The 23,769-nt window shown below is 55.7% G+C and overlaps 1 protein-coding gene across 4 annotated transcripts in view; it reads left to right on the top strand.

The window, feature by feature from the left end:
- Nucleotides 1–847: 847 nt before the first annotated feature.
- The window catches only part of Osbpl2 (oxysterol binding protein like 2), a 34,003-nt gene continuing 11,081 nt past the window's right edge, over nucleotides 848–23,769 (top strand). Inside the window, exons 1-8 of one of the 4 annotated variants that reach the window (XM_077799537.1) lie at nucleotides 878–907; nucleotides 9,161–9,249; nucleotides 10,214–10,382; nucleotides 12,385–12,529; nucleotides 15,127–15,202; nucleotides 18,627–18,761; nucleotides 19,292–19,389; nucleotides 22,909–23,091. In XM_077799537.1, the coding sequence (XP_077655663.1) occupies nucleotides 10,346–10,382; nucleotides 12,385–12,529; nucleotides 15,127–15,202; nucleotides 18,627–18,761; nucleotides 19,292–19,389; nucleotides 22,909–23,091 (674 nt within the window). In that variant the 5' untranslated portion in view covers nucleotides 878–907; nucleotides 9,161–9,249; nucleotides 10,214–10,345. Of the gene's footprint in view, nucleotides 948–9,160; nucleotides 9,250–10,213; nucleotides 10,383–12,384; nucleotides 12,530–15,126; nucleotides 15,203–18,626; nucleotides 18,762–19,291; nucleotides 19,390–22,908; nucleotides 23,092–23,769 lie in introns of all 4 variants that reach the window. The other 3 variants (XM_026407846.2, XM_026407850.2, XM_026407848.2) reach the window with 3 other exon arrangements.

Genomic DNA, 23,769 nt, shown 5'->3' on the forward strand with positions numbered 1-23,769 from the left:
TATAACTGGGTTCTGCAGAGGTCTGTAGGCAGATGAGAGCCACTTGGCTTCAGTCCCCCTCTGGTCTGAATTCTCTGCCACTGAGCCTCCTGGGCCAGAACAAGGCCACATGCCCACCCCTAAGCAGTTCATAGCCAGCCTGGTCAACCTCACTCTACTCATCTCAAACCAGACCCAAGACTCAAGTACAGGGACCCTGTTTGCCAAGGAAACTGGGTCCTCAGAGGCTCTGGAAAGACTACAAGCTCCAGGTGTGAATCCAGAGCTTCTGGGCGAAACTAAGGGCCGCAGGCCAGTGGGCTCCTGGAGGCTTTTTAAGGGGAGTGAGATGGCTAGGGTGGCAGATGGAGAGGTAAACATGCGTCAAATTTTTTTGAGCGAGGAGCGTCATGCAAAGGCAGGAGGACGATATTCAGCACTCGCTGGGTGCCTAGCATCTCTGGGAAATATCCCCTGGGTCTGTAACCCGGGTGGGGCCTCGCATTCTCCGGTCGCCTCAGTGCCCATGCCAAGACCACCCTACTCACTGTTTGCAAACCCGCCTCTCCAGAGGCCACGCCCCTCCCTCCTTCTCCCCCGCCCTTCTCGAGGCCATATTTGCATAACCCCGCCTATACAATGCGCTGATTGGCTGTTCACGCCGTCAATCTTCCTGGGGGCGGGACTTCGCGGGGCGGAGGGAGAGGCCGCCCCGGCGACGTGATCAGTGTCGTTCGGCCCCGGCGCGGCCTTCGGGCCGGACGCTGATTGGGCCGGCGGCGGCCGACGCGGCGGCGCGGGGCGCGGCGAGTGGCGGCGCGGGCTGCCTGTCGCGGGGCGGCGGGCCGCACTTCCGCCTCGGTGTCAGCGGCCGCAGGCGGGGGCGGGGCGGCGGCGCGGCTCGGCGGCGGGCGGGCACGGCGCCGGGGTGAGTGCGGCGGACCGGGCCGGGCCGGGCGGGGGCCGGGGTGAGTGCGGTCGCCGTGGACCCAGGCTGGGCCGCGGGCGCCGAGACACGCGAGTTGGGCGGCGGCCTCGAACGGTGCTGCGGCCTCCGCCTCCTACGGGCGCCGGGCCGCATCCGCCCGGCCCGCCCGCCGCAGCCAGGGGGTCCGGGGGTCCGGCCGGGCCCGGTGGAGCGGCTGGGCGGCCCCGCGGTCCCGGCCCGGCCTCCCGAGGTGCCGCCGGGCCGCCGCTTTGTTTCCGTCGGGCGGGGGCCGAGCTGGCCGCGCGGGCCGCTGAGAACTTTGTGCCGCGCGGGCCTCGGCAGTCTGGTTTCTAAGGTCCTTCCCTCCGCAGCGGAGTTTGGGACGCAGGGACGTGTCCTTGGACTGAGTAGTTCTGAGTTCAGACCAAGACTGGCAGGTGGTCCCGGGTGAACCGGACCGAGACCTTCGGGTACTCCTGAAGTCAGCCTTGCTGAGTGTACCTGGCCAGCAGGCGCGTGGTGGTGGTGCACAAGGGGATGTCACCCCCTTCAGGGTTTTGTTATGCCGGAGAGAGGACGGGCACTGGGCTGGGGACCAGCAGCTGTTGGGTTACACTCTTTTCAGGGACCTCCTTTGCACACTGGAGATGTGGTCTTCTTGAGTGGGGTTTGGCAGATACTTATTAAAGGCCAGTTGCAGACCTGGGTGGGTGCTGTGTGTGGCCTGGCATCCTGTTGAGGGGTCAGCTCAAAAGTGCAGATGCCCTGTGCAGTACCATATGTTAAGGGTCAAGGGTTCTCATGGCCCTTGATGCCTGGACAGAGGAGAGGCCTTCCTAACTGCAAGGGGGCATCTCCCTCTGGGCCTCAGTTCCCTCTGAGGCAGGTGACGTCTGCTTTGCTGGCTGCTTCAGCCTCAGGCACATAAGTGCTCCCAGGTGTCAGTTCCCTTTCCCTTGCTGGGACAGGAGCCTAGAGAACCTGAAGATGGTACTTCCTCCCTTGCAGCACAGTGCCTCCCATGGTGTTGTCACTTAGAACATGACTAGACAAGGTGGCCGGATCTGCTCAGAATTCACCTTGTTTGCCTTGCAGGTTCTTCTGTTAGGAACGGCTCTTATCTGGAAGGATGATGGTATTTAACAACGTTTGCCTCAGATCATTGTGAGCCTCTGTGTCTCACAGCGATCTGCTAGACAGGCACTGACATCATCCTTAGTCCATTGGTGAGGAAGCTGAGGAACATAGCTTACTCTAGCCCACACAGCAGTAAAGTATAGAGCAGGGGTTTGAGCCCAGGCAGTGTGGCTCTGGGGTTCAATTTTTTCCCTTGTGGTACTGGGATCAAGCCCTGGCCTTGTGCATATTAGGCATCTGCTCTGTCACTGAGCTACATCTCTAGCCCTGAGTTCCCATTCTCACACAGAGCCCATGCTGCTGTTTCAGACTGATCTGTTTGACAGACTCACTGAAGACATTCCAGTCGTACTGTTACTGTGTCAGACTTTGTCTCCTGTAGCACATGTAACAGGTTTTCATTTTTTTGTGAGCCTGAGTGTTTATAAAATCATTTTGTTTCTTGTTAAATAAAGTCATTCTACGTTTGGCCATCCAGGATCTTGCTGCAATGCCCACCTGCTGCACAGTGCCTTTGTTACTAGTGAAGTTGTCGATGTTAGTCCTGGAAGGGGGTGCAGGTGTGGATGCAGTTTAAAGAGTGAGGGTTTGCTTTCAGGTAGGTCTGCATGAGCTTCAGGCAGTCAGTGTTACATTTTCTTTCCTCCTTCCAAGTGCATGCAGAGACTTGGGCTTTCCATCTTAACAAGCAATGTTCTTTAATGTTTAGAGAGTGCCACTTGACTCTCAGCTTGTCTTCTCCACAATTCTGGCAGTGCTAGCAAATGAGTCTTAGATAGTTCTTAAAACTTCCCAGCGGCTCAGGAGGCTGAGGCAGGAGGATCACTGGTTCAAAGCCAGCCTCAGGAACTTAGCAAGGCCCTGTCTCAAAATAAAAAGGATTGGGGATGTGGCTCAGTGGTAAAGTGCCCTTGGGTTCAATCCTGGGTACCAAAAAACAAAACAACTTGATTGACTTTCAAGTCTCCTTGCATTTGGCTAATTGAAATTATGGTGTTCTTTATTTCGATAAGGATGTTTTTGTGCTCTCTGTAAAGAGGGAGAGAAGCTGGTGTCAGTCATCTTGCTGTGGCAGTGGAAGGGTGCCTGGGGTAGATGCATTGGTGATTTTGCTGGGATGGAGCTGACATTGTGTTCGTGAGTGCAGCATCTTAGAGTTGTGGGGGGACCTGGGGAAGCTCACACTGGGCCTCCGGGCCACCATTTGCTCTGGCCTCTAGTCTTTGCTTGTGAAATAGGTTATTGTGTTCTGTTTGAAACAAGTTACCATGGCATCAGGAACCGTCAAGTGAGGTCCGATGTGGGAAAAGATCCCTGAGTACCGAGGCTGTCCCAGTCATTACTGTACTTCTGTCTGGTGGGTGCAGACTCCTTTTTTTTTTTTTTTTAAAGAGAGAGAGAGAAGTTTTTTAATATTTATTTTTCAGTTTTCGGTGGACACAATATCTTTATTTTTATTTTATGTGGTGCTGATGATCGAACCCAGCGCCCCACGCATGCCAGGCAAGCGCGTTACTGCTTGAGCCACATCCCCAGCCCTGAGACTTCTGATTTAGTTTGCAGCACTGTGAAGGGTAAAGTTCAGTTCCAAAACTTAGTGTATTTTATGGCTGATTTATAACCTTTTCAAGACTGAAAGTATTTGAATGTGACTACTAAAAACACTTAAATCCTAAGAGTATTTTAGGTTCTAATTTGACATGAGTGCAGTTTCCTACAGTAAGTAATTTGTTGCTGTGATTTTTTTGCGAGGAAGTTTCATCTCTGGGTGTCCCTGCTGGTTGGGCTCAAGTCCCGATGTGGGAGTGAGTCTCCCATAGGCCCCTACTTGGCTCTTATTAATAGACGTGATTAAATGGTTCATTGTGCTTCGTGAACTTTATGACACTTCCCTTTCCTTCAGAAAAGAACATGGGATAACTTGATAGAATTTCAAAGCATGCAGGTCAGAGCGTCTGGTAGCACAAACACTACTGTCTCTGAGTTGGGCTCAGTAGTGGAGATGACCTCCAGAAGGGACCAGATTCAAGAATGCATGTGTATGGACTGTGCTCGGTGTGTGTGTGTGTGTGTGTGTGTGTGTGTGTGTGTGGTATAGGATTGAACCCAGGGGTACTCTACCACTGAGCCACACCCCCAGTCCTTTTTATTGTTTATTTTGGGACAGGGTCTTGCCCAAGCTGGCCTGGAACTTGCATCCTCCTGCACAGTCTCCTGGGTTGCCTGGTGTTTTGTGCGTCTTTTCCTCTTTGCTTACCTTCTCTCTTTTTCTTTTTCTTTTCTTTTTTTAAGCAGCATACCTGTTTGGTTAATTTTGAGAAACATACTCTGGGCTTCGAAGCCCAGCCTGAGAAATTCTGGTGTAGTTGGGAAGGGTGCCCACCTGTTGTGGACTGATAATGCCTGGCCCCGGCCTGGGCCTGCTGGCCTGGTATTGGGGTCTGGGGCTCTGTCCCTGATGCTGAGGCATGTCTGGGAGGGTCCCAGGGGCTCTTGGTTGGTCTCTGAACACAGGCCCTAAGCTCAGACCTCCCCATGGGTGGTGCTCAGACAGCAGTTGTTCCAGGTGGCATGGGGTGCTCTTGGGGAACATGACAGGGAGGAGGAGGGTCTTGGGGAGGCTGTTCCGTAATATGCAGAGGCAGTTGTGGGAGGAATGGCAGTGCTGGCGTGCAGGTACACAGCTGGCTGGGTTCACTGAATCAAGGAAAGCCGGGTCAAGGGCTGCTCGTGCGACAGGGCCAGCTGGTGCCACTGTGCTCGACCAGAAATGATGTCTATTGCCGTTTAAAACTGAAGTGAATGTCTGATCTGGTGGCCAGGCCAGAACACCCTGGAGAAGGGAAAGGACAGCATTGACGGCAGCAGGTGTCAGACGTGAGCTGGGGCATGGAGTCATCCCAGGAACGGTGGGTGTCCTCACTCCTGAGTGTGCGCTGGCACAGCAGCCTTTGCCAGTGACCTGTGGCAGAACCAGTAGGGTTCATAGTTACTGTCGCCCTGAGAGGTGTCAGGCAGGTCGGGGAGACAGGAAGGAGGGAGAGGGGCCCTGGGGCTGTGGTACTGGCTCCAGCTCTGCAGCAGGCTGGCTGGGCCTTGGTGGACAGCTCCTGAGTCAGTGTGGGAGGCTGTCATCTGGCTTCTCATCAGGAAACCGAGGAACTGTGTAGCAAGTGTAGGTGCCCAGCCAGGCGGCTGCAAGCCCAGGCTTCCTGTGGTTATGTGGCCGTGGCTTGTCTGCAGAGAGTTCCAGGCAGTCCTGGGACCTCTGGTTGTACAGTCCTGGGACCTCTGGTTGCACAGTCCTGGGACCTCTGGTTGGGTCAGAACCCTTTTTGGATCAAGGCCCCTTTGATAAATTGATGAATAGTCTGAGTCATCTTTCGGGGGGAGAAAAAAAATCACCAACAGAATTTAGCAGTTTTTTCTTTTTTTAAGGTAAACAGGATTTATTTATTTATTTATTTATTTTAAAGTGAGAATTTTAATATTTATTTATTTATTTGAGAGAGAGAGAGAGAGAGAGAATTAATATTTAGTTAGTTAGTTAGTTATTGGCGGACACAACATCTTTGTTTGTATGTGGTGCTGAGGATCGAACCCGGGCCGCATGCATGCCAGGTGAGCGCGCTACCGCTTGAGCCACATCCCCAGCCCTCTTTTTTCTTGATTGGAGGCGTGCGGTGGTGGGGAGATTTGTGGGTTTCCCTGACCTTGGTCTGAACACCAGCCCTGAAGTGCTCAGGAAGTACAGCTGGGCGAGACTTGGGCAGGGCTGATGTTAGGATGATAAGTTTCTCAACACAGTAAAACCGGTCAGGGGACCAGCAGTGTGGAGTTGGGCAAGATAACAAGAAGGGCCTGGATGGAGGCCATAGAGAGAGAAGCTGACGAAAGGGCAAGGGTGTCCAGGAGCCCTGCAGGACAGCAGCCTTTCACCTGGTCACGGGCTTGGAGGTGTGCAGTGGCTGCTGGGGCAGAGCTGCACATGAACAGTCCTGTGAGGGGCAGACTGACTGAGTCTGCCTGCTGCGCTCAGTGAGGGAGGGCTGAGGTGCCGTCCAGAGCCATGCAGCCACTCCCTCGGGCACGTTTGGATGGCTTTTCCTGTTGCATGATGATGAGGTTGACCAAAGCAGACACGTGTGGAGGAAGAGCTGTGCTCACCTGTGTGTGGACAACCTGCGCTGGATCGGAAGCGGGGACACGCTCTGGCACCTGCTCTTCAGTACCGAGCAGTTCGATCAAGTTGGGGACAGCATTCGAGGGACTCTGGCATGGACAGTGGTCTTAAGACTCCCCTCAGGGCCAGCTGCTGCCCGGGAACCCTGCTGGGCTGGCCCTTTGCCTGCCTCCGCAAGGCCACACTGCAGATGTGGAACACGGTGGGCCGCGGGCGAGTGGTGCAGTGTTTCCCTTCCTGTTTCTTGTGAGAATCCAAGTCCCTGTTGGTGGCTGATCAGCTTGCCTGGCTGGTGCCTTCAGTTAGCAGGCGGCCACTTTTGTGTCCGCACCTGTTTCTTAGTGTGGAGAGCTGACGTCTGGCCTGCAGTCAGGCAGCCCACTCGGTGAGGAGCCAATACAGCTCCTGACTGGGAAGACCACCCTAGACATGGCCAGGCAGAGCCAGAGAGCCTGGCTTGTGTTTGTCCTGCCCAGAGGAAAGAGCAGTATCATGGCACTTCTCACGCATTTGGACTTAACTATGTTTAGCCTATGGATAAGGGACAGGTGTTCAGAAAAGTTCACTCAGTTCTTCACCCCGCTCACCCGCCTGACTCCAGGACTCAGTGTGCTCGGCAGAGCGGTGCCACGTGCGGTCTCAGCAGTGGTGATCTGTTGCCAACCACACACACACGCCTTTGAAAAAAGATTGTGTTGTGACCGAGCAGGGATTGTTTATGGGATCCTCCATTTATACAATTTCTGTAAAAATCATCACTAAGCTTTCCCAGCAATGGACTTCCCAGGCCCCCTCCTTCCCAGGCCCCAGAGTGCTACAGTGAGCCGAGGGGCGGGAGCCTAGGCAGGTTTGGAGTGAGGATGAAGGCCGCTGGCCTGACTGTCCTCTGTCACATCCTGTCACACGCACTGGTCTTGAGGCCGTCGGTGTGGGTGGCATGCTGAGCAGCCCTGCTGCCACCTCCTGGCACAGGCCTGTATGTCAGTGGGTCTGGGAAGTCCCCTGCTCCAGTTGCTGCCTGGCTTTTTTCCTCCTGCCTTTTGGGGCCACTGAACCATCTGTGGCTGACCTCAGCACTCAGGAGGAGACACTGTGGTGGCGAGCCGTGCTGCGGCAAGGCTGTTGGCATCCTGGTGCAGGATGGTGCCGAGGCGAGCCCAGGTGTGGGTGTGTCTGCACAGAGTGTCTTGTTGTACTGCTCGTGTGCTTTAAAGTTATGGAATAGACGTGTGCTATTTGGAATAATTTAAATTTAGAACTAATATTTAGCCTCAAACGTGACTTTCGCACATTTACATTGTTTGTATTCTTGTCTGGCATGAGAATTCTTCCAGGTTGCCTCACTTGCCTGCTTTTGATAGAGTAGAATCCTCACAGGATTGGGCTTCTTAGTGATTGACAATGGTGGTCACTGGTCCCTGGCTCTTTTTTATTTTCGTACTGGGGATTGAAACCAGGGGTTTAACCACTGAGCCACACCCCCCAGTCCTTTTTATTTTTTATTTTGAGACTGGGTCTCACTGAGTTGCTGAGGCTGGCTTTGAACTTCAATTCTCCTGCCTCAGCCTCCCGGGTCACTGGGATTACAGGCATGGCCACAATGCCTGGCTGGCCCCTGGCTCTTGCTCACTCACTGCCCAACTGCTGGATCTGCTTCTGTCAGGACAGTGTGAGGCTGCCTCTGTCAGGCTGCAGGGTGAGCATTCATAAGGTGCTGGGACATTTGGGGCTTGGTTGGGCCACATACTGGTAGGAGACGGTCAGCAGAGCGGGCACCTTCAAGAGGTTACAGTGGTGGCAATTTGCAAGGGGATGGGCATTTTGTGGGAGAGAGTGGGAACAGTGGTGGTGTGGCTGCAGTGAGGGTGGGCTTGGGGACCAGGTGGAAGGAAGAAGCCCCCTTCCCTGGCTAGAGTGGCCCCTGGGGAGGGACAAGGATAGGAGGACACCCTTGCAAGTTTCCTGTTTTTTCTGTGGACCTAGAAGAGGATAATGCTGACCAGAAAGAGCTGACTAAAGAAAAACACAACCCTGCAGCCCTTTGCCGAGGCGCTGTCCTGCGGGTTGTTTCTGAAAGGGAGCTGGAGCTCATGGCGCACTCCAGAGCCGCTGGCTGGCTTCCCAGCTGCTCACCCCACATCCTCAGCTTTGCAGAGGGTGAGCCCTGGGGCCAGTCTTTCCTTCCCCAGCTGCAGAGCCTCCACTCTGGGTGCTGAACCATTGAGCCACAGCCCCCAGCCACCTGTGGTGTTCTGGCCAGACTCAGGGGGTCAGGAATCAGAGATACCCCAGATCTCTGAGCTTCTGGGCAGCTGAGGCCTGTGTGCTGAGCCAGGCCTCCGAGAAGTCCAGGGGTGGGTAGCTGTGAAGAAGGACTGAGGACCAGCTGGGGTGGGTAGTCTACTTGGCTGGCCCAGGGCCTCTATGGACTCTCTGTCGTTTCTCAGGGCCCAGCCAGTAGAGGCTTCCCAGGAGTGTGCCATGCTCCTGCCCAGGGCCCATGGGCTTCCATCTCCTGAGGGTGAGGAAGCTACAGGGGCCTGGCCTGTGGCAGTTGGTGGTCTGCGCCCCTCATGGGGCCTGGTGACGTGAAGAAGGCATGGAACACCTGCTGGTAGGTGCATCCTTTGCTGGCAGCCACAGGCAGAGCATCTGGACTGCCTGGGAAGCCTGTAGGGGAAGGCCTCCGAGGCCCATGGTCACTGCTGAACCCTGTGGTCCACGTGCCGCAGCAATACCAGTGTCGCCATAGTATGGGTAGCAGAGTAGCATCTTACACCTTCATTCAAAAACTTTCCATAAGTTTCAATTGATTTACCTCTAACATTAGGACTTTTTTGGTTCTGGGGTTTGATCCCTAGGCCTCACCCAGGCTAAGCAGATGTTTTACCACTGAGTTACATCCTAGTTTCTTTTTTTTTTTCTTCTTTCAGTTTTTCACATAGGATCTCGCTAAGTTGCCCAGGCTGGTCTGGAACTTGCCATCCTCCTGCCTTAGCTTCCTGAGACCCTGGGATGACAGGTGTGGCTGCCGCCCCTGACAATGTGCATTTCCTTGTTTGAATCCCGATGTTTGTTGATATCTTTTTTAGGTAGCTTTTTGAAGGTGTAGTTGCATGTAAACAAACTGCAGGTTTGAGGCACACAGTCAGACGTCATGCACCCCATGATGTGCGTAACGGCTTCACATGCGCGTGGTCCTGTGTGCAAGCTGGAGAAGCCAGGCTCAGCCAGGACAGTGGCGCTCTCCCTAGTGTTCTGTGCTCTTTCCTTCACGGCTTGTTTGCTGGAAGACCCGCTCTGTGCTCTAAGGCTGAGGAGTGGGTGCTGCCGATTGTGTTTCCTGGTGTGCTTGACAGGATCCTGTTCTCACTTCCATGTGTTGGTAGGCAAAGGGTCCAAACCCAGAGCTGGCACTCTTGGCAGGGTGGCAGGGAACCCCCAGGTTTGAGGGCAAGGTGGCAGGCCCTGTGGGCCTGGGGCTTTCCCAACCGGCATTGTCTGAGCGTCCTCATTGACTCACTGATGTCCTTCTAAAGAGCAAAGTCCCCAAAGCTATTACTGGGTTATTTTGACACAGTTTTCCATTTATTTATAGCCGCTTGGTTCTAGCTTCTGATGACTTTGAGCAGAACTTCCTGAGATGTGCTGGAGCCTGATGGCCTCACGTAGCTCGTCCTCTCGAGCCTTCTGCGCCTTCCCAGAGCAGTGTTTTATGTCTGCCTGTACACGTGGATGACGATTTTCAAACGTACCCCTTAAAGTAGCAGTCACCTATTGACCTGTCACCTTCCGTCTTCCGGCAGGGAGTGCTCCCTCTCCCTGATACTGTTGGAAGAGTTGTGTGTCTGTGGTGGGGTCGCGTGCTTTGTGTCTTTCCTCACAATGGTTGAGATTGATTTCTAGAGTGCTGAACAGCTATTTAAATTTGTTTTGAAACTACATCTTTCTAGAAGCTAAGTATGCCAACATATTTCTCCCCTCAGATCTCCTGTGTCTGCTGGGTTTTTACCAAGAAGTCTGTAGCGCAGAGTTGCTTGTGCTGTGGATGTAGCTCAGCTAAGATGATCCAGTAGGAAGAGCACACCCCAGCAGTGACGGAGCCTGGCCACTGAAGGATGAACGGGGAGGAAGAGTTCTTTGATGCCGTCACAGGTGAGTTGAAAGAAAAAATGGCTCAGAAACCACAGGGTGTGCAGGCATCTGTGGGATCCAGAGGGTGGGTCTGGCCTTTGGGAGGTGGTCTGGCATGTTCCGGAGGCCGGAGACCCGCTCTTAGGAAACACGTGGTATTCTGTCTCAGACGTGGGAAACTTGGACTTTGAGTCTTGGGAGACAGCGTGGCAGCGCAGTGGGGTGTGAAGTCTTTGGAAGAGCTTCCTGGTGATAGTGGTTTTCTTTGGAACTGGAATGAGGCAGTCAGTCTTTTAATGTTATTTATGCTTAATGATCAAAAACTGCTGGCGTCATGAGCACGTCTGGCTTTGAGCTGCTCGGAGTGTGCCACAGAGCAGCCCCCTGCTCTCCAGAGGCTCTCCTGGCCACTCAGGTCAGCTGCGTGTGGAGTGACAGCCTTATGTTCATCCCCTTCCTCTGTCGCTTGGGTCAGCGGGAATGTCACCCCATCCTTTCTGTGAAGGTCTACTGCCAATGGGGAGGGACTTCGACCTCAGCTAAGAACACAAACACAATGGCGGGAGGACGGAGCAGGCCAGGTTGTGGCTGTAGTCCCTAGAAGCTCTGTGAGGCTACCACCTACAGGGGTCACCCTGGTGGAAGCAACTACCCCAGCCTGGCTGAGGCCTCTGCCGTGCCTTGTCCTCGTGCACCCTGGGCTCCGTGGAGGTGGCAGCCGACCATGCTGTGCTCCTGCATCTGGCAGCCAGTTGTTTAGGGCCTCACTGAGCCTATGCTGAGGCTGGCCTTGAACTTGCAATCCTCCTGCCTCAGCCTTCCAAGTCTCTGGGATTACAGGTGTGTGCCACCAAGCTTGGCTTGACTTGCTCTCATCTAAAACCTTTGGAAAAAGGGACACTGAGCTGCTTAACATCTTCCAAGGTGAAATTGTGGTCATTTTTCTTAATTTTGTGGCTGAAATTGCCTGTTGCGTGTGCTCCTGGAGATGTGCTCCAGGCCCTTCGGCCTGCACTCCCTTCCGCCGTCCTCCGGGGCAAAGTCCCTCTCTGCAGAGGGGTCACTGGGCTGTCACACCTGCTCGCTACCTGGCCCTCCCCTGGGAAGCTGTGCCTGTCACAGAGAGGCTGACTTGGTGTCCCTCCTCACCCAGGAGTTTCTTGGGAAGTCCCCACACCTTAGGACACATATAGCCAAGATCCTCTGAATGCTTCTGAGCTCTTCTGTAGTCTGTCTCATTTCCCCAGAAACAGCATCAGTCCCATGTGAGGCTGAATGGTTCCTCCCTCCCTGTGGCACAGCAGCTCAGAGGCTGCTCCACAGCAGTGTTTCTCTGTGTGTCCCCACGTTGAGTGGCCCATGACCTTGATTGCTTGAGAGGCAGACTTAATTATTCCAAATGTATCACTTAAAAGCTGTATAAGAGGGGCTGGGGATGTGGCTCAAGCGGTAGCACGCTCGCCTGGCATGCATGCGGCCCGGGTTCGATCCTCAGCACCACATACCAACAAAGATGTTGTGTCCACCAAAAACTAAATAAATATTTAAAAATTCTCTCTCTCTCTCTCTCTCTTTGAAAAAAAAAAAAAAAAGCTGTATAAGAGGAGCTGGGCATGGTGAGCTAGGCATGGTGGCTCACACCTCATCCCAGCAACTCAGGAGGCTGAGGCAGGAGGGTCTCATGTTCGAGGCCAGCCTCAGCAACTTAATGAGATCCTGTCTCAAAAGAAAAAGTAAAAAGGGCTGCGATGTGGCTCATGGTAGAGCCCTTGGGTTCAATCCCCAGTACCAAAGAAAAAAGGAAGACCCATAAAAGCCCCTCTGGGTGGCTGGGTTACAGCTCAGTGGCAGAGCACTTGTGTAGCTGGTGCAAGGCCCTGGGTTAATCCCCAGCTCTGGGAAAACAAAACACAAAACCTGTAAGCTGCTGGTGGTGTGCTAGTGGGGGCGGGATCTGGGGCGTGGCTTGCCCATCCTCCACATCCACATCCATCCAAATGACCCTTCTGCTTGTCTTGCACAGGCTTTGATTCTGATAACTCTTCTGGGGAATTTTCAGAGGCAAATCAGAAGGTCACGGGGAGGATCGACTTGGACTCCAGCAACAGCTCAAGGACTGGGAAAAGTGGGGAGAGGCCCCCTCGAGAGAATGGGGTCCAGAAGCACAGGTATGTGGTCTCCGTGCACTGTTTCAGAGTTGTCCACAGTGTGTCTCGTCCTTCCCAGAACTCGCCACAGTGCCCCCATGGGTGTCATGGGGGTCCAGCCAGAGGGGCAGCCCACCTGCCGGCTCTGGGCCTTCCTCCAGTAGGAAGGCTGCTGCTGACTGGCCAGCCTGTGCCGCAGAGGCATGACACCTCTCTGCCTGCTCCTGGAGACCAGAGGACAACAGTGTTTGACCAGTGGTCCCTTCCAGTGGAGTCCTTGCCCAGGATCCACGTGGCCTGGCGTTACTTGGGCCTTGCTGACTTCCTCTTGTCTGTGTCCTGCTGAGCTACATTGGCTGGTATCCCCATGGGGACAGCAGGGGCTTGGTCACTGGCTGTGTTCAGGACCATATTTCACCCTCCTGCCAACACATTCATGTTTGCACAGTGGTTCTGGGGCCAGCGGCCCTCACCAGCAGGCTTCAGTGCCTCAGGAGAGGCGAGACCCTGGGTAGATAGCAGTGGGTCCTGAGGCATGCTGACGACAGGGCCTCCAGCCTCACCCTGGCCTCTTTTCTGAGCGTGCCCCAGGTGCCTCCCTCTCTTCACCCTTCATTTGTGCGCTCAGCTGTCAGTAGGGCGCCTCTGCTGCGCTGGGTGTCAGAGCAGCCATACCCTCTGCACCGCGCCCTGTGGCCATTCTCCAGCAGTTAGCCCGATGCTCTTGCTCCCTGCCTCAGACACCCTGTGCTGATACTTTGGCCTCTTTAGATGCATCCTGGCCCCTCAGTTCGCCTGCCTCTGCTGTGCCAGTCCACTTGGTACACCTCTTACACCTCTCATCTCTTCCTGCCATGTGCAGCAGCACTTCTCAAAGTCAGACCTAAAGGCACCACCCCCGCCTTCTGCCTCCCTTCAGCTCACGCCACATGGTCCTGAGTGGCTCAGAACAGCAGCCCTTTGCCTGTGGACTGTCTTCTCTGGACACTGGTGCTCTCAGCGTGAGGGCCAGCATCCTCCCACCTCCTGTCCTCAGGCTGGCGGTGCGCTGCTCCAGCTCTGCTCCTCGGGCCCCACGCACAGGGTCCTTTTTTGTGGTCTTGGGTCCATCTAGCCCTGCCCTTGCCTGACGGGTGTCCACTCTGCTCTTGGCTTAGGCCCTCCCCTCCCCTGCATGTCTCAGTTCCCGTTCTTCATCCCCATCTCACAAGGGCTCCTGTCCCTGGGCATGCTCTGACCCGTGCAGCATGTGCCCCTCCTGTGGGGCCCTCACTGCGTGCCGTGCCGTGCCGTGCCGCGGCTGCTGGTCATGAGCTCAGAGGGGCGATGAGGGGCCAGCTTCCAGTGGCCTGGCCACCGGGCCCAGTCGGCCTTGGTTTCCATTTCCTTTTTGCCTCACAGTTGCTCCTCCTTCTTCCTCTTTTTTTTTTTTTAATATTTATTTTTTAGATGTAGTTGGACATGATACCTTTATTTATTTGTTTGTTTATTTATTTACTTAAAAAAATTTTCTTAGATGTCCATGAGCCTTTATTTTGTTTATTTATTTATATGCGGTGCTGGGAATCCAACCCAGGGCCTCACACTGCTAGGCAAGTGCTCTCCCACTGAGCTAAACCCCAGCCCTATTTTATCTATGTGTGTGTGGTGCTGAGGAACCCAGGGCCTCATGCGAGCCAGACGAGTGCTCTACCGCTGAGCCACTACCCCAACCCATAATAAGCAGTGTGCCCTAAAAGAGCTGCCCAATGTGCCTTCCCCGGGCCACCGTGGGCGAGGACTGGGTCCTGGAGACCAGAGGACAACAGTGTTTGACCAGTGGTCCCTTCCAGTGGAGTCCTTGCCTGAGGGCTGGGGCCCCCGTTGGGATTCCTCTGCTCCTTCAGAGCAGCCACCATGAAATGGGAACTTCACGAAAGAATGCTGGGGTGGCCCCTTGGGGCTGAGGGTGGTGGCAGGGTCCCCAGGCGTGCTCCCTGGCACCTCTTTGTGCCCGTACTGTGGCGCACCCTGCCTGAGGCATGCGGCTACCCAGCATTCAAAGGCAGTTCCCACAGGTGGAGACGGGCACATCAGCTCGCATCCTGAGAGGGCCACCCGTGAGCAAGAGCTGGGTTAAAGACGGGGGTGCAGGTGTGACAGCTGGCCCATCTGGCTGGGGGACATTGGGAGGCAGGCACCTTGGCGGTTGCTGAAGGCGGGGACTCGGCTGGCTTCTGGAGAGGTTTCCTCAATGCCATCCATGCCCAGTGGCCTCACTTCTGTTCCTTATCCTGCAGCCACCTCTTGAGGATGGGCTGGAGACCCTGAGTGGGCAGCAGAGCTGCTGACGGGGTCCCTAGTTGTCACTTGCCCCCTGCCTTGAGAAGGAAGCCATACCTGCCACTGCAGGGTCAGGGTCAGGACTCTAAAGGTGACACAACCACCCTCCGGAGGCCTCCAGCACAGCAGGGCAGGAGCCTCCCTGAGGCTGGGGCAGCAGCCGGGCCCCTCCCCTGGGTCTGCCAGAGCTCGAGGCTCACATCAGGTCTGAAGGTGCAGGGTGGTCGTGGAGCAGCTGTCCTGGGAAAGGGCCCTCCCCCGAGTAACAAGTGCCATCCGCCATTTGCTTCTCACAGGACAGCACTGCCTGCCCCCATGTTCACCAGAAGTGACTTCAGCGTGTGGAGCATACTGAAGAAGTGCATCGGCCTGGTGAGCCTGGGTTGCAGCAGGAAGCCTGGGCGTGCGGGTCCCTGTGGTGGCCGCCTCTGTGGGGCAGGGCAGGGGCTGCTGTGGGCTCTTCCCATTACAGAGGAGGTCCTTCCAGGTTGCAGGCAGCCTTTGTCAGGGTCTCAGGACTTGTAACAGGAAAACTGAAAACTGGTGGGACGGTCAGAGCGTCCATATGCTGTGGACTTTGCTGTGACCTTGGCTGCCTGTCGGAGTCTGGCGCGTCCTGGGGCTCTGGCCTGCCCTGCGTTGGCAGCGCCCGCGATGGGAGCCTGGGGCTGAGGCCACAGGCGCACGCCTTCCTCAGCTCCAAGTGCACTCGGTTCCTGAGATACGTCAGTTTCTTTCACTGTTGTCCATTTTAGTCCTTTTTCCTCCAGAGGAAGCTTCATCTTTGTACTCAGTTTTTTACTTGGAAGTGATGTGAGGCTCATAGAAAGTTACAGGACGGTGCAGGGCACCCTCCCATCCTGGCAGCCCCTGGCGCTGGCTCGGAGCGCAGCTGCCGTGCGGTGATGAGAACGAGGGCTCTCTGGTGGTGAAGCTCTGCCAGACTGCGCGCTCCGCGGGCTTCCTGCTTTTTATGAGGTTCCACTTCTGGACCCTCTCTGGGATCCCTGGTAGCATTTGGCCATCACATCTCCTTTGTGCCCTTCACTACAGAATGAATGACTTTGACGCCTTGCAGGCTACTGGCCCACTGTTTGGCAGAGTGATCCTCAATTTAGGTTTGTCTGGCATTTTCCTGTGATGAGACTGAGGTTCTGCACTTTCTGCAGGAACACACAGAGGCCAGGGGCCCTCAGTCCCTTGTCTGAGGCTGTGCGTTGTCCACTCCTCTTACTGGGGATGTTAACCTTGAACACTTGATCCTAGTGTCTACTGCACAATTGCTGCGAGGGTATCTGGTTCTCCCCTGGGTAATCATGCCCTGAGGGAATCAGATAGGTTCATTTATTTCATTTTAATGTTTAGAGATTGCTTTTATGCATTTAATTTAGTTTTAAAATATGGGTCCAAAGTCAGATATACTTAATGAGATATACAAAGTAGTCTGTTTTGTGTTGTCAGTAACATAATATCACAGACTAGAAAAGTTATAAAGAAAAGAGGTTTATTTTTGCTCAAACTTCTGAAGTTTCAAGGTTGAGGGCGTCTGGTGATGGAGTCCCAAGGCTGTGCAGGCATCACATGGTGGAAGACAGAGAGTGTGCACACACACACACTTGTGTGTATATGTGAATGAGCATTTGTACCTCTTGTGGTCTCTCTTCCTGGGTTTGGTTTGGTTTTTTTTTTTTTTTTTTTTTTTTGGTTCTGTGGGTGGAATCCAGTAGTGCTCTGCCACTGAGCCACGCCCCAGTTCTTTTTATTTTTAATTTTGAGAAGGCCTCCCTAAGGTGCTGAGGCTGGCCTGGAACTTGTAATCCTTTATCTCAGTCTCCAAGTTGCCGGAATGATAGGTGTGGCCACCTTGCCTGGCCCCTGTTCCTACATGGCTGCCCAGATTTAGTCAGGGGGCTCCACCCCAACACCCTGCCCAGAGACACCATAGTGACACACGTGACAGTCCCCACATCACATGAAGCCTAGGGGACTCTGACCACATTCCTGCAGGTAGGCTGGCCCTGCCCACAAGGTGCCCCATGCTGCACACCCCAGTGGGCCCAGACCCCCAGCGGCTTCACATGCCCCAGGCCCCCACATGCCCCAGGCCCCCACCTCTCCCAGTCCCCCACCTCTGCCCCTTGGCAGGCAGACAAGGCCTTTCTCTAGCATCCTGGTGGTGATGGAAGAGAGACAGCACCTCTGCCTGGGCCCTCACCTCTGCCCTCACTCTGCAGAAGGCCCTACCAGGTGTCTAGTGCCTGCCTCGTGTCCCACAAGGAATGTGGCTCTGCTCTTGAATACCTGGCACTTCTGGTCTTCAGTTGATCGAGCAGGTCTCGGTGACTGGCCCTGAACATGGGTCTGCTGAGGCACTGGACAGATTCCCAGGAATGGGGTTGCTGGCCACAGGACCCTGCCTGTGGGATTTTGCTGGATACCACCTGATTATGACCCCGCCCTCCACCTGAGCAAGACCAGCCTTCTCCTGCCTAGGCCCTCTGCCCTTCTCCTGTCACTGTCAGCCTCCCTGGCCTGCACCTTGGGGTCTGGCTGTGGCGGGTTCTGAGGTGTGTAGCAGGGATGTGAGCCTGGCCAGGTGCAGACCTTCAGTGTTTCCTCCCCTTCCCGTCCTCCCCCTTCTCACCTGCTCTCTCAGGTCTCTTCCACTTGCTCCTAAGGGGGTGAGTACAGCATCGCAAGCTGCTATTCTTCCTGCCTTTGTGTGCAGGCAGCTCCCTCGTGTGGTCTCAGCTAACCTGTGTGCCAGAGTGGCCTCTGCCATAACTCCAGCCCCACCCTCCTGAGTGTCCCCAAGTTCCCAGTGTTTACGAGTGTCCACAGCCTGAGGAGCATCCTCGCTGTCCTGGCTCTGGGGCTGTCCCTGCCCTTTGTGCTTAGGCTTGGCCTGCAGGGTCTTCCTGGACCAGGCTGCAAGCAGAGCCCTGCCCTTTACCAGGATGTCATGTCCCAGGTGTCGCCTGACAGGCCTGTCTTGGTGGCACTGTGCCAAGCACGATGCCTGCCCCAGGTGTTCTGAGCACTTGGGCCACTTGTGAGCCACAGCCCATCCTTGTCCCTGGAACCTCTGCAGGCCTCAGCCTGTCCCTGCTCTGACCAACTCAGACCCTGGTTGTCCTCTGAGGAGCCTGTCCTGCTGCGTGCAGGTGTGTCCTGAAAGCCCTCACTGTCAGGATCTCCTTCCTAGAATCCTGGCTCATGTGTGGCCCCTGTGGGCACCCTGTCCCCCCAGCATCCCTAGCCTCACTTCTGCATGGGCTGTCCAGGAGCATGAGGGACACCTCGCCACCTCTGAAAGGTGTGGGTGGACCACACTGTGGAAGGGCCTGGCAGGCAGCAAGGCCTTTCTCCAGCCTCCTGGTGGTGATGGAAGCTAGGAGTGATTCTTTTTCTGAGACAGGGTCTCATTTCTGAGCTGCTTGTTCGGGTCTTGACCTCCCAGGCTCAGGCAGTCCTCCATCTCAGCCTAGCGAGTACACCAGCAGGAGTGATCTTTGATGATGTGGGAAGCTCAGCACTGGCGCCATTCATCTGGAAGTAGAGGTGGGAGGGACCATGGAGGGCAGCAGTCTGGGAGCAGCTCTGCCATCACCACTGTGGTGTGGGATGGGAGCGGGTCTGTGGGCCTGGGGAGTGGAGGGGGTTCAGGGCCACTGCATAGGAAGACCTCCAAGTGTTGCAGTAGGTTCCACCTGGGGTCTGATGGAAGCCAAGGCTCACCGCACAGGTGGCAAGTCATGCAGGAAGCTAACCGTGCAGTCTTCCCTAACCCTTGCAGGAGCTGTCCAAGATCACAATGCCAATAGCCTTCAACGAGCCCCTGAGTTTCCTCCAGCGGATCACGGAGTACATGGAGCACGTGTACCTTATTCACAAGGCCGCCCTCCAGCCCCAGCCCCTGGAGAGGATGCAGGTGGGCAGTTGTGTATGGTGGGCACCACAGCAGTCTTGGTGCACATGACACCGTAGAGTCAGAGTCCTGGGCGTCCACGGGTGGGAGGTCCATGGAGGCCACGGCATTTGTTCTATAGCGTGTCTCCAGTGGCCCTTTGGCCCTGAGAGCTTCCTGGTGCCACCTTCTGGTGGAGGTGATGCTCATGAGTCCTTATAGCACCACTGCCCTACGTGTGCACGCACACGCGACTGTGTGGAGGTGTGTGTCTGTGCACGTGTGTGTGCATGGGCACAGGTGTGTGTGCTTGAGCGCTTGCAGGTACATCATGTGAGAGGCAGACTATGCCAGTGTCTGCAGGGAGCCCAGCTGTGGGGGTGCAGAACAGCACGGTCCTTGACGTGACTTTGAGGAAGTGAGGGGTGACAATGGCACTTCCCTGGAAGTTTTGTAACCGTGAAGAGTGTTTCTAGCAGAAGGTGAGCAGCCGCAGGCTGACAGAGTCCTGCCCTCCAGCTGAGTCGCTCTGACCTGCCATGTGTTGTCCGCAGTGTGTGGCTGCCTTTGCCGTCTCGGCCGTGGCTTCCCAGTGGGAGAGGACCGGCAAGCCATTCAACCCGCTCCTGGGAGAGACATATGAATTGGTCAGGTAAGAGGGGGCTGTAGAGGCTGGGGTCATGGCTCAGTGGTAGAGCGCTCGCCCAGCCTGTGTGAGGCACTGGGTTCGATTCTCGGCACCACATATAAGTAAATTAAATAAAGGTCCAGTGACAACTAAAAAAATACATTAAAAACAGTGTTGGGGGGGAACTGTCGTGAGTACTCAAGTTGGGCTCTTGGGTGACAAGCGAGCCGGGTTCTCTCCAGCATTGGTGTCTGGGCTCATGAGGAGCTGTTGGAGGGTTTGGGGTGCTGTGGGCAAGCTGTTTCACACCCAGAGTGCTATGGTGGCAAGGCAAGGCCCTGCCCTAGTGAGGCAAGACCAGGGCGAACCAGAGGGTCGTGTGCAGCGGGTTGTAGAAGAGCCTGTGCTGCCTGGTCCTGATGCGCGTGCTTGTGGAGAAGCGTGGATGAGTGCTAGCTTTCAACCTTGGCAAAACCAGGTACTAATGAGCAAACCAGGCCATTTTACAGCAGCGCTTTGGGGACACTGTTAGAAGAGAGAAAAATCCAAGCCAGACACAGTGGCACACACATGTGATTCGGTGACTTGGGAGGCTGAGGCAGGAGGACCACAAGTTCGAAGCCAGCCTGGACCACGTAGTAAGATAGTCTCAAAACAAAAGGAAAGGGCTGGGGGTGGTCCCTGGATACTGCACCCCGGTTCAGTCCCACGACTCGGGGGAAAGAGAGAGAGGTGAATCCAAAAGAGGGGTAACTGCGGAGGCGCTGTTCACGATGCAGCCCCCACTGACCACCACCGGCCACACGGGCCCTGGAGTGGCTGGGCATCCTGGCCAGGAGGGGTGCGGATGAGGCCTCGTCTGCGTGGGCTGAGACTCCTGCCTGGGGAGCTCCTTCTAGGCAGAGTCCCTGCCCTCCTGGGACCCTCCAGGTCGTGCTCCCTTTCACTCTTGCCCTTGTGCCTAGTGCAGACCAAGACTGGGCACAGGTCCTGGACTCCAGCCCAGAGGCTGGCTGGCCGGGCAGCTCTCCACACTGTGCAGCCTCAGGCTATGAGAAACCGTCCTGTGCCCTGTGAGAATGCCCACTCCGGGGCACTACCCAGGTGCGAGGCCATGCCAGAGCACTGTGCCCTCAGCCCAGCCGAGACGTGGGGCTGTTTGTTGTGTCCAGGGACCTTCTTCGTCTGCTGCCCCCAGGCACTGTGGGTGAGCGGGTGAGTGCCTGCCAGATGCTGAGGGGGAGGCTGAAAGAGGGAAGGGAGACTGACCTCTTTTCTGAGTTTGGTGCGCTTAGCAAGTGAGACTACCCTGGTGGGGGAGGACGTGGAGGACGGGGTGTCAGTCAGTCAGGCCGTTCTGTTGTAGCTGTTGGCCGCAGGGTGCCAGGCTGCGTGCAGGTGGTGCCGCCCAGAGCCCCAGTGCTAGTGGGGGCCCCTGTGTCCTGCTTTAGTTCTCTTTCCCATGGAAACGGAACCTGTTAAAGCAGTTAGCCTCCTATTTGGGGTGTGAGTTAATTGATGACCCTTTGGGATATTTTATTAAGTCTGTTTTTTAACTATATGAGCATACTCTTCCTAGAAAATGTGCAACTTTGAAAAAAAGTAGAAAATGTAAGTCAGATATAACTCCGTGAAAAACCATTGCTGAAACCATTTTGGTAGGTTTCCTTTGGTTTGTGAAGAGCTTTGCTCAGGCTGGGGCCAGTTGCCTGTCTGTGCCAGCACTGGCCTCGACCATCTGGGGGCCGGCCGACTGTCAACCCAGGCCCTCCTGAGCGTCTGCTGAGAGGCAGCAGCTATAGTTGGGAAGGCGTGTCGGAGACAGTGGTTGAGGCTCCGCTCTGCTCCCACCCCATTCTGGAGGGTTCAGCTTCGGCCTTCCCCTTGCTCTGCTGCTTTGGGGACTGTCGGAAGTTTGTGGGGGTTTTTTGGTTTGTTTGTTTGTTTTTAATATTCTTTTAGTTGTAGATGGATGCAATATCCTTATTTAGGTATGTATTTTTATGTGGTGCTGAGGATGACACCCAGCGTCTCACACGTGCCAGGTGAGCGCTCCACACTGAGCCCCAGCCCAGCCCCTGCCCCAGGAGCTTGTGGCTTGATCGGCTGTTGGCCAGTACTGAGTGCTGGAGCTGCTGCTGTCCAGGCCACACTGCCTCCAAGAGAGCGGAGCTGGTCAGAGAGCATGGTGATGCAGAGGCCCGCAGGGAGAGGCAGGACTGTCCTCCAGAGGCTGTCTGGTTCCTAGCAAGAGGGGCTGCGGGGAGGAGGGAAGGGCCGCCCGCCAGGTGCACGTATGGCATCTTTCCGTCTTGAAGTCATGGAGAGCAACTCCCTTTCTAGGTCCTCCTGAGCAGCCACGGCTAGTCGCTGGGCCTGCAAGCCCCCAGTCACGTGCTCAGGGCTGTGTTCCAGATGCTGGCGGTGTGGTCGCTGGAGTCATTAAAATGCCTCGGGCAGGGGAGCCAGAGAGGGAAGAGGTTGTGGACATGGAAAGAAGCTCTGGGTGAGAAGAACAGGGACAGGCGAGATGCAGCTCGCGGGGTCCAGCCTTCCGGGTGCCGTCTGGGTGGAGCTGGAGTTTCACAGCCTGAAAGCACCAGCTCTTCCAGGTCCCAGCACACGTGCCCCACTGGGCAGCGTCTCCCCCACGCCTCTGCCGGCCGAGCGGGCCGAGCAGCCCCGCTCGGCAGCAGTGCAGACCCGTCCTGCACCCGTGCTCACATCCCGCAGATCCCTCAGTGAGGCTAAAAATACACCTTCTTTTCTTAGACAAGTATTCATCTTGTAAATTACAGACTTTGGTAGGCAACCTTTTAAAACCTAATTTTTCACCTTTCCTTCCTCTGAAATGATTGGGAATTCTGATTCCAGATAACTTAGTAATTATGTGGTTTAGCTTTTATAATTTTTAATGACTACAACTGTAGGTGTATCCACAGTTCCGGAACAATTAAACACTGACATTTTTATTGAATAAGAGAGTCTGCTCAAAGCCCTGCTTCCTGGCCAAGAACATTTTGGGGTGCAAGACATTTCATCCCTGAAGTTCCAGGAACTTCATAAGGAGACCGGGCAGGATGCCCCTCCGGGGGCCACAGTCAGCCCTGGCTTTGCTGCAGTGGGGTCTGCAGGGCTGAAGCGAGTATTCTGGACCTTGCTGGCCTGCAGTGGGAGCAGCTGTGAGGCGCAGGCGTCCCCCGGGGACGAGCAGCAGGCGGGTGGCAGGCCTCCAACCAGCGCTTGCTCTGCAGACTGGCCAGGTGTGCTCAGGGGTGACACTCCGTGGCTGTCAGGCAGACTGTGCCTTCTGAGAAACACCTGTTTTGTGTTTCTGCTGCCTGTCACACACAGCCTGGGGGCTCCTAGTGCCCAGCACCTCCACCAGACCAGACTGGAGGTAGCAGGGCTGGACCTGCTGGGCAGTGGGATTGCAGGGCTCTGAGCCCGACAGGCGAGCTGTCCTTCTGTTGGGTTTGTTGTCACTAATGTGACTCTTTCCCTCTCTCTTCCTTTCCTTCCTCTCCTTATTTCTGAACCCAGGGAGGATTTAGGGTTCAGGTTTATATCTGAACAAGTCAGTCACCACCCTCCCATCAGCGCTTTCTATTCAGAAGGCCTCAGCCAGGACTTCGTGTTCCATGGCTCCATCTACCCGAAGCTGAAGTTCTGGGGCAAGAGTGTGGAGGCGGAGCCCCGGGGGACCATCACCCTGGAGCTTCTCAAGTGAGTAACAGGAGCAGGCGGCTGCTTCGCACTGGGACTTCCTTCCAGGGGGGTCCTTTCCCAGGATGGACAGCCTGCCCACGGGAGATGCTTCAGCAGTGTTTGTCGGGACTGTGCTGCATCCCAGGACGATGGAGTCCACTGCCCTTTTCCACACCAGTGTGCTTCTCTCACTCCTAGTCTTGGTCCTCTCGTCCAGCCTGGCAGCCTGGACCAGCACAGCTCCTTACCTCACCTGTAGCACCTACCAGGCTGCACCTGAGCCAGCCCGGCCAGCGCCTGCTCCCAAGTTGGCAGGGACTTAGTTTCTGGTCAGGAACTCCTCCCAGGGCTGCCTAGGCGTGGCGCTGGCCTCTATCAGGGGGTCCTGGGGAGACAGCAGCCATGAAAGGCCCCTGTAGCCCCAGCCCCCGTGTGCCATGCGTCTCAACATAGACTGCGGCAGCCACTGCCTGTGCGCACAGGGGCGAGTGTGGCGGTGAGGACTGCTGGAGGGCCTGAGAGGTCTCCTGCCTCCATCTGGAAAGGACCCGGGAAAGGCCCTCCCTGGAAGGAAGTCACAGCGCAAAGCAGCTGCCCTCCTCTAGTCCAGCGCCCACCGAAGGTGCCAGAGGGCAGCAAGCCTCCAGCTCACCCTGGAGCTCGAGGCCCACTGCAGACAGGCCCTCCTTGGCGGCC

This window comes from Urocitellus parryii, chromosome 6 (assembly GCF_045843805.1).
Source record: "Urocitellus parryii isolate mUroPar1 chromosome 6, mUroPar1.hap1, whole genome shotgun sequence".
In the NCBI taxonomy this organism is placed as follows: Eukaryota; Metazoa; Chordata; class Mammalia; order Rodentia; family Sciuridae; genus Urocitellus; species Urocitellus parryii.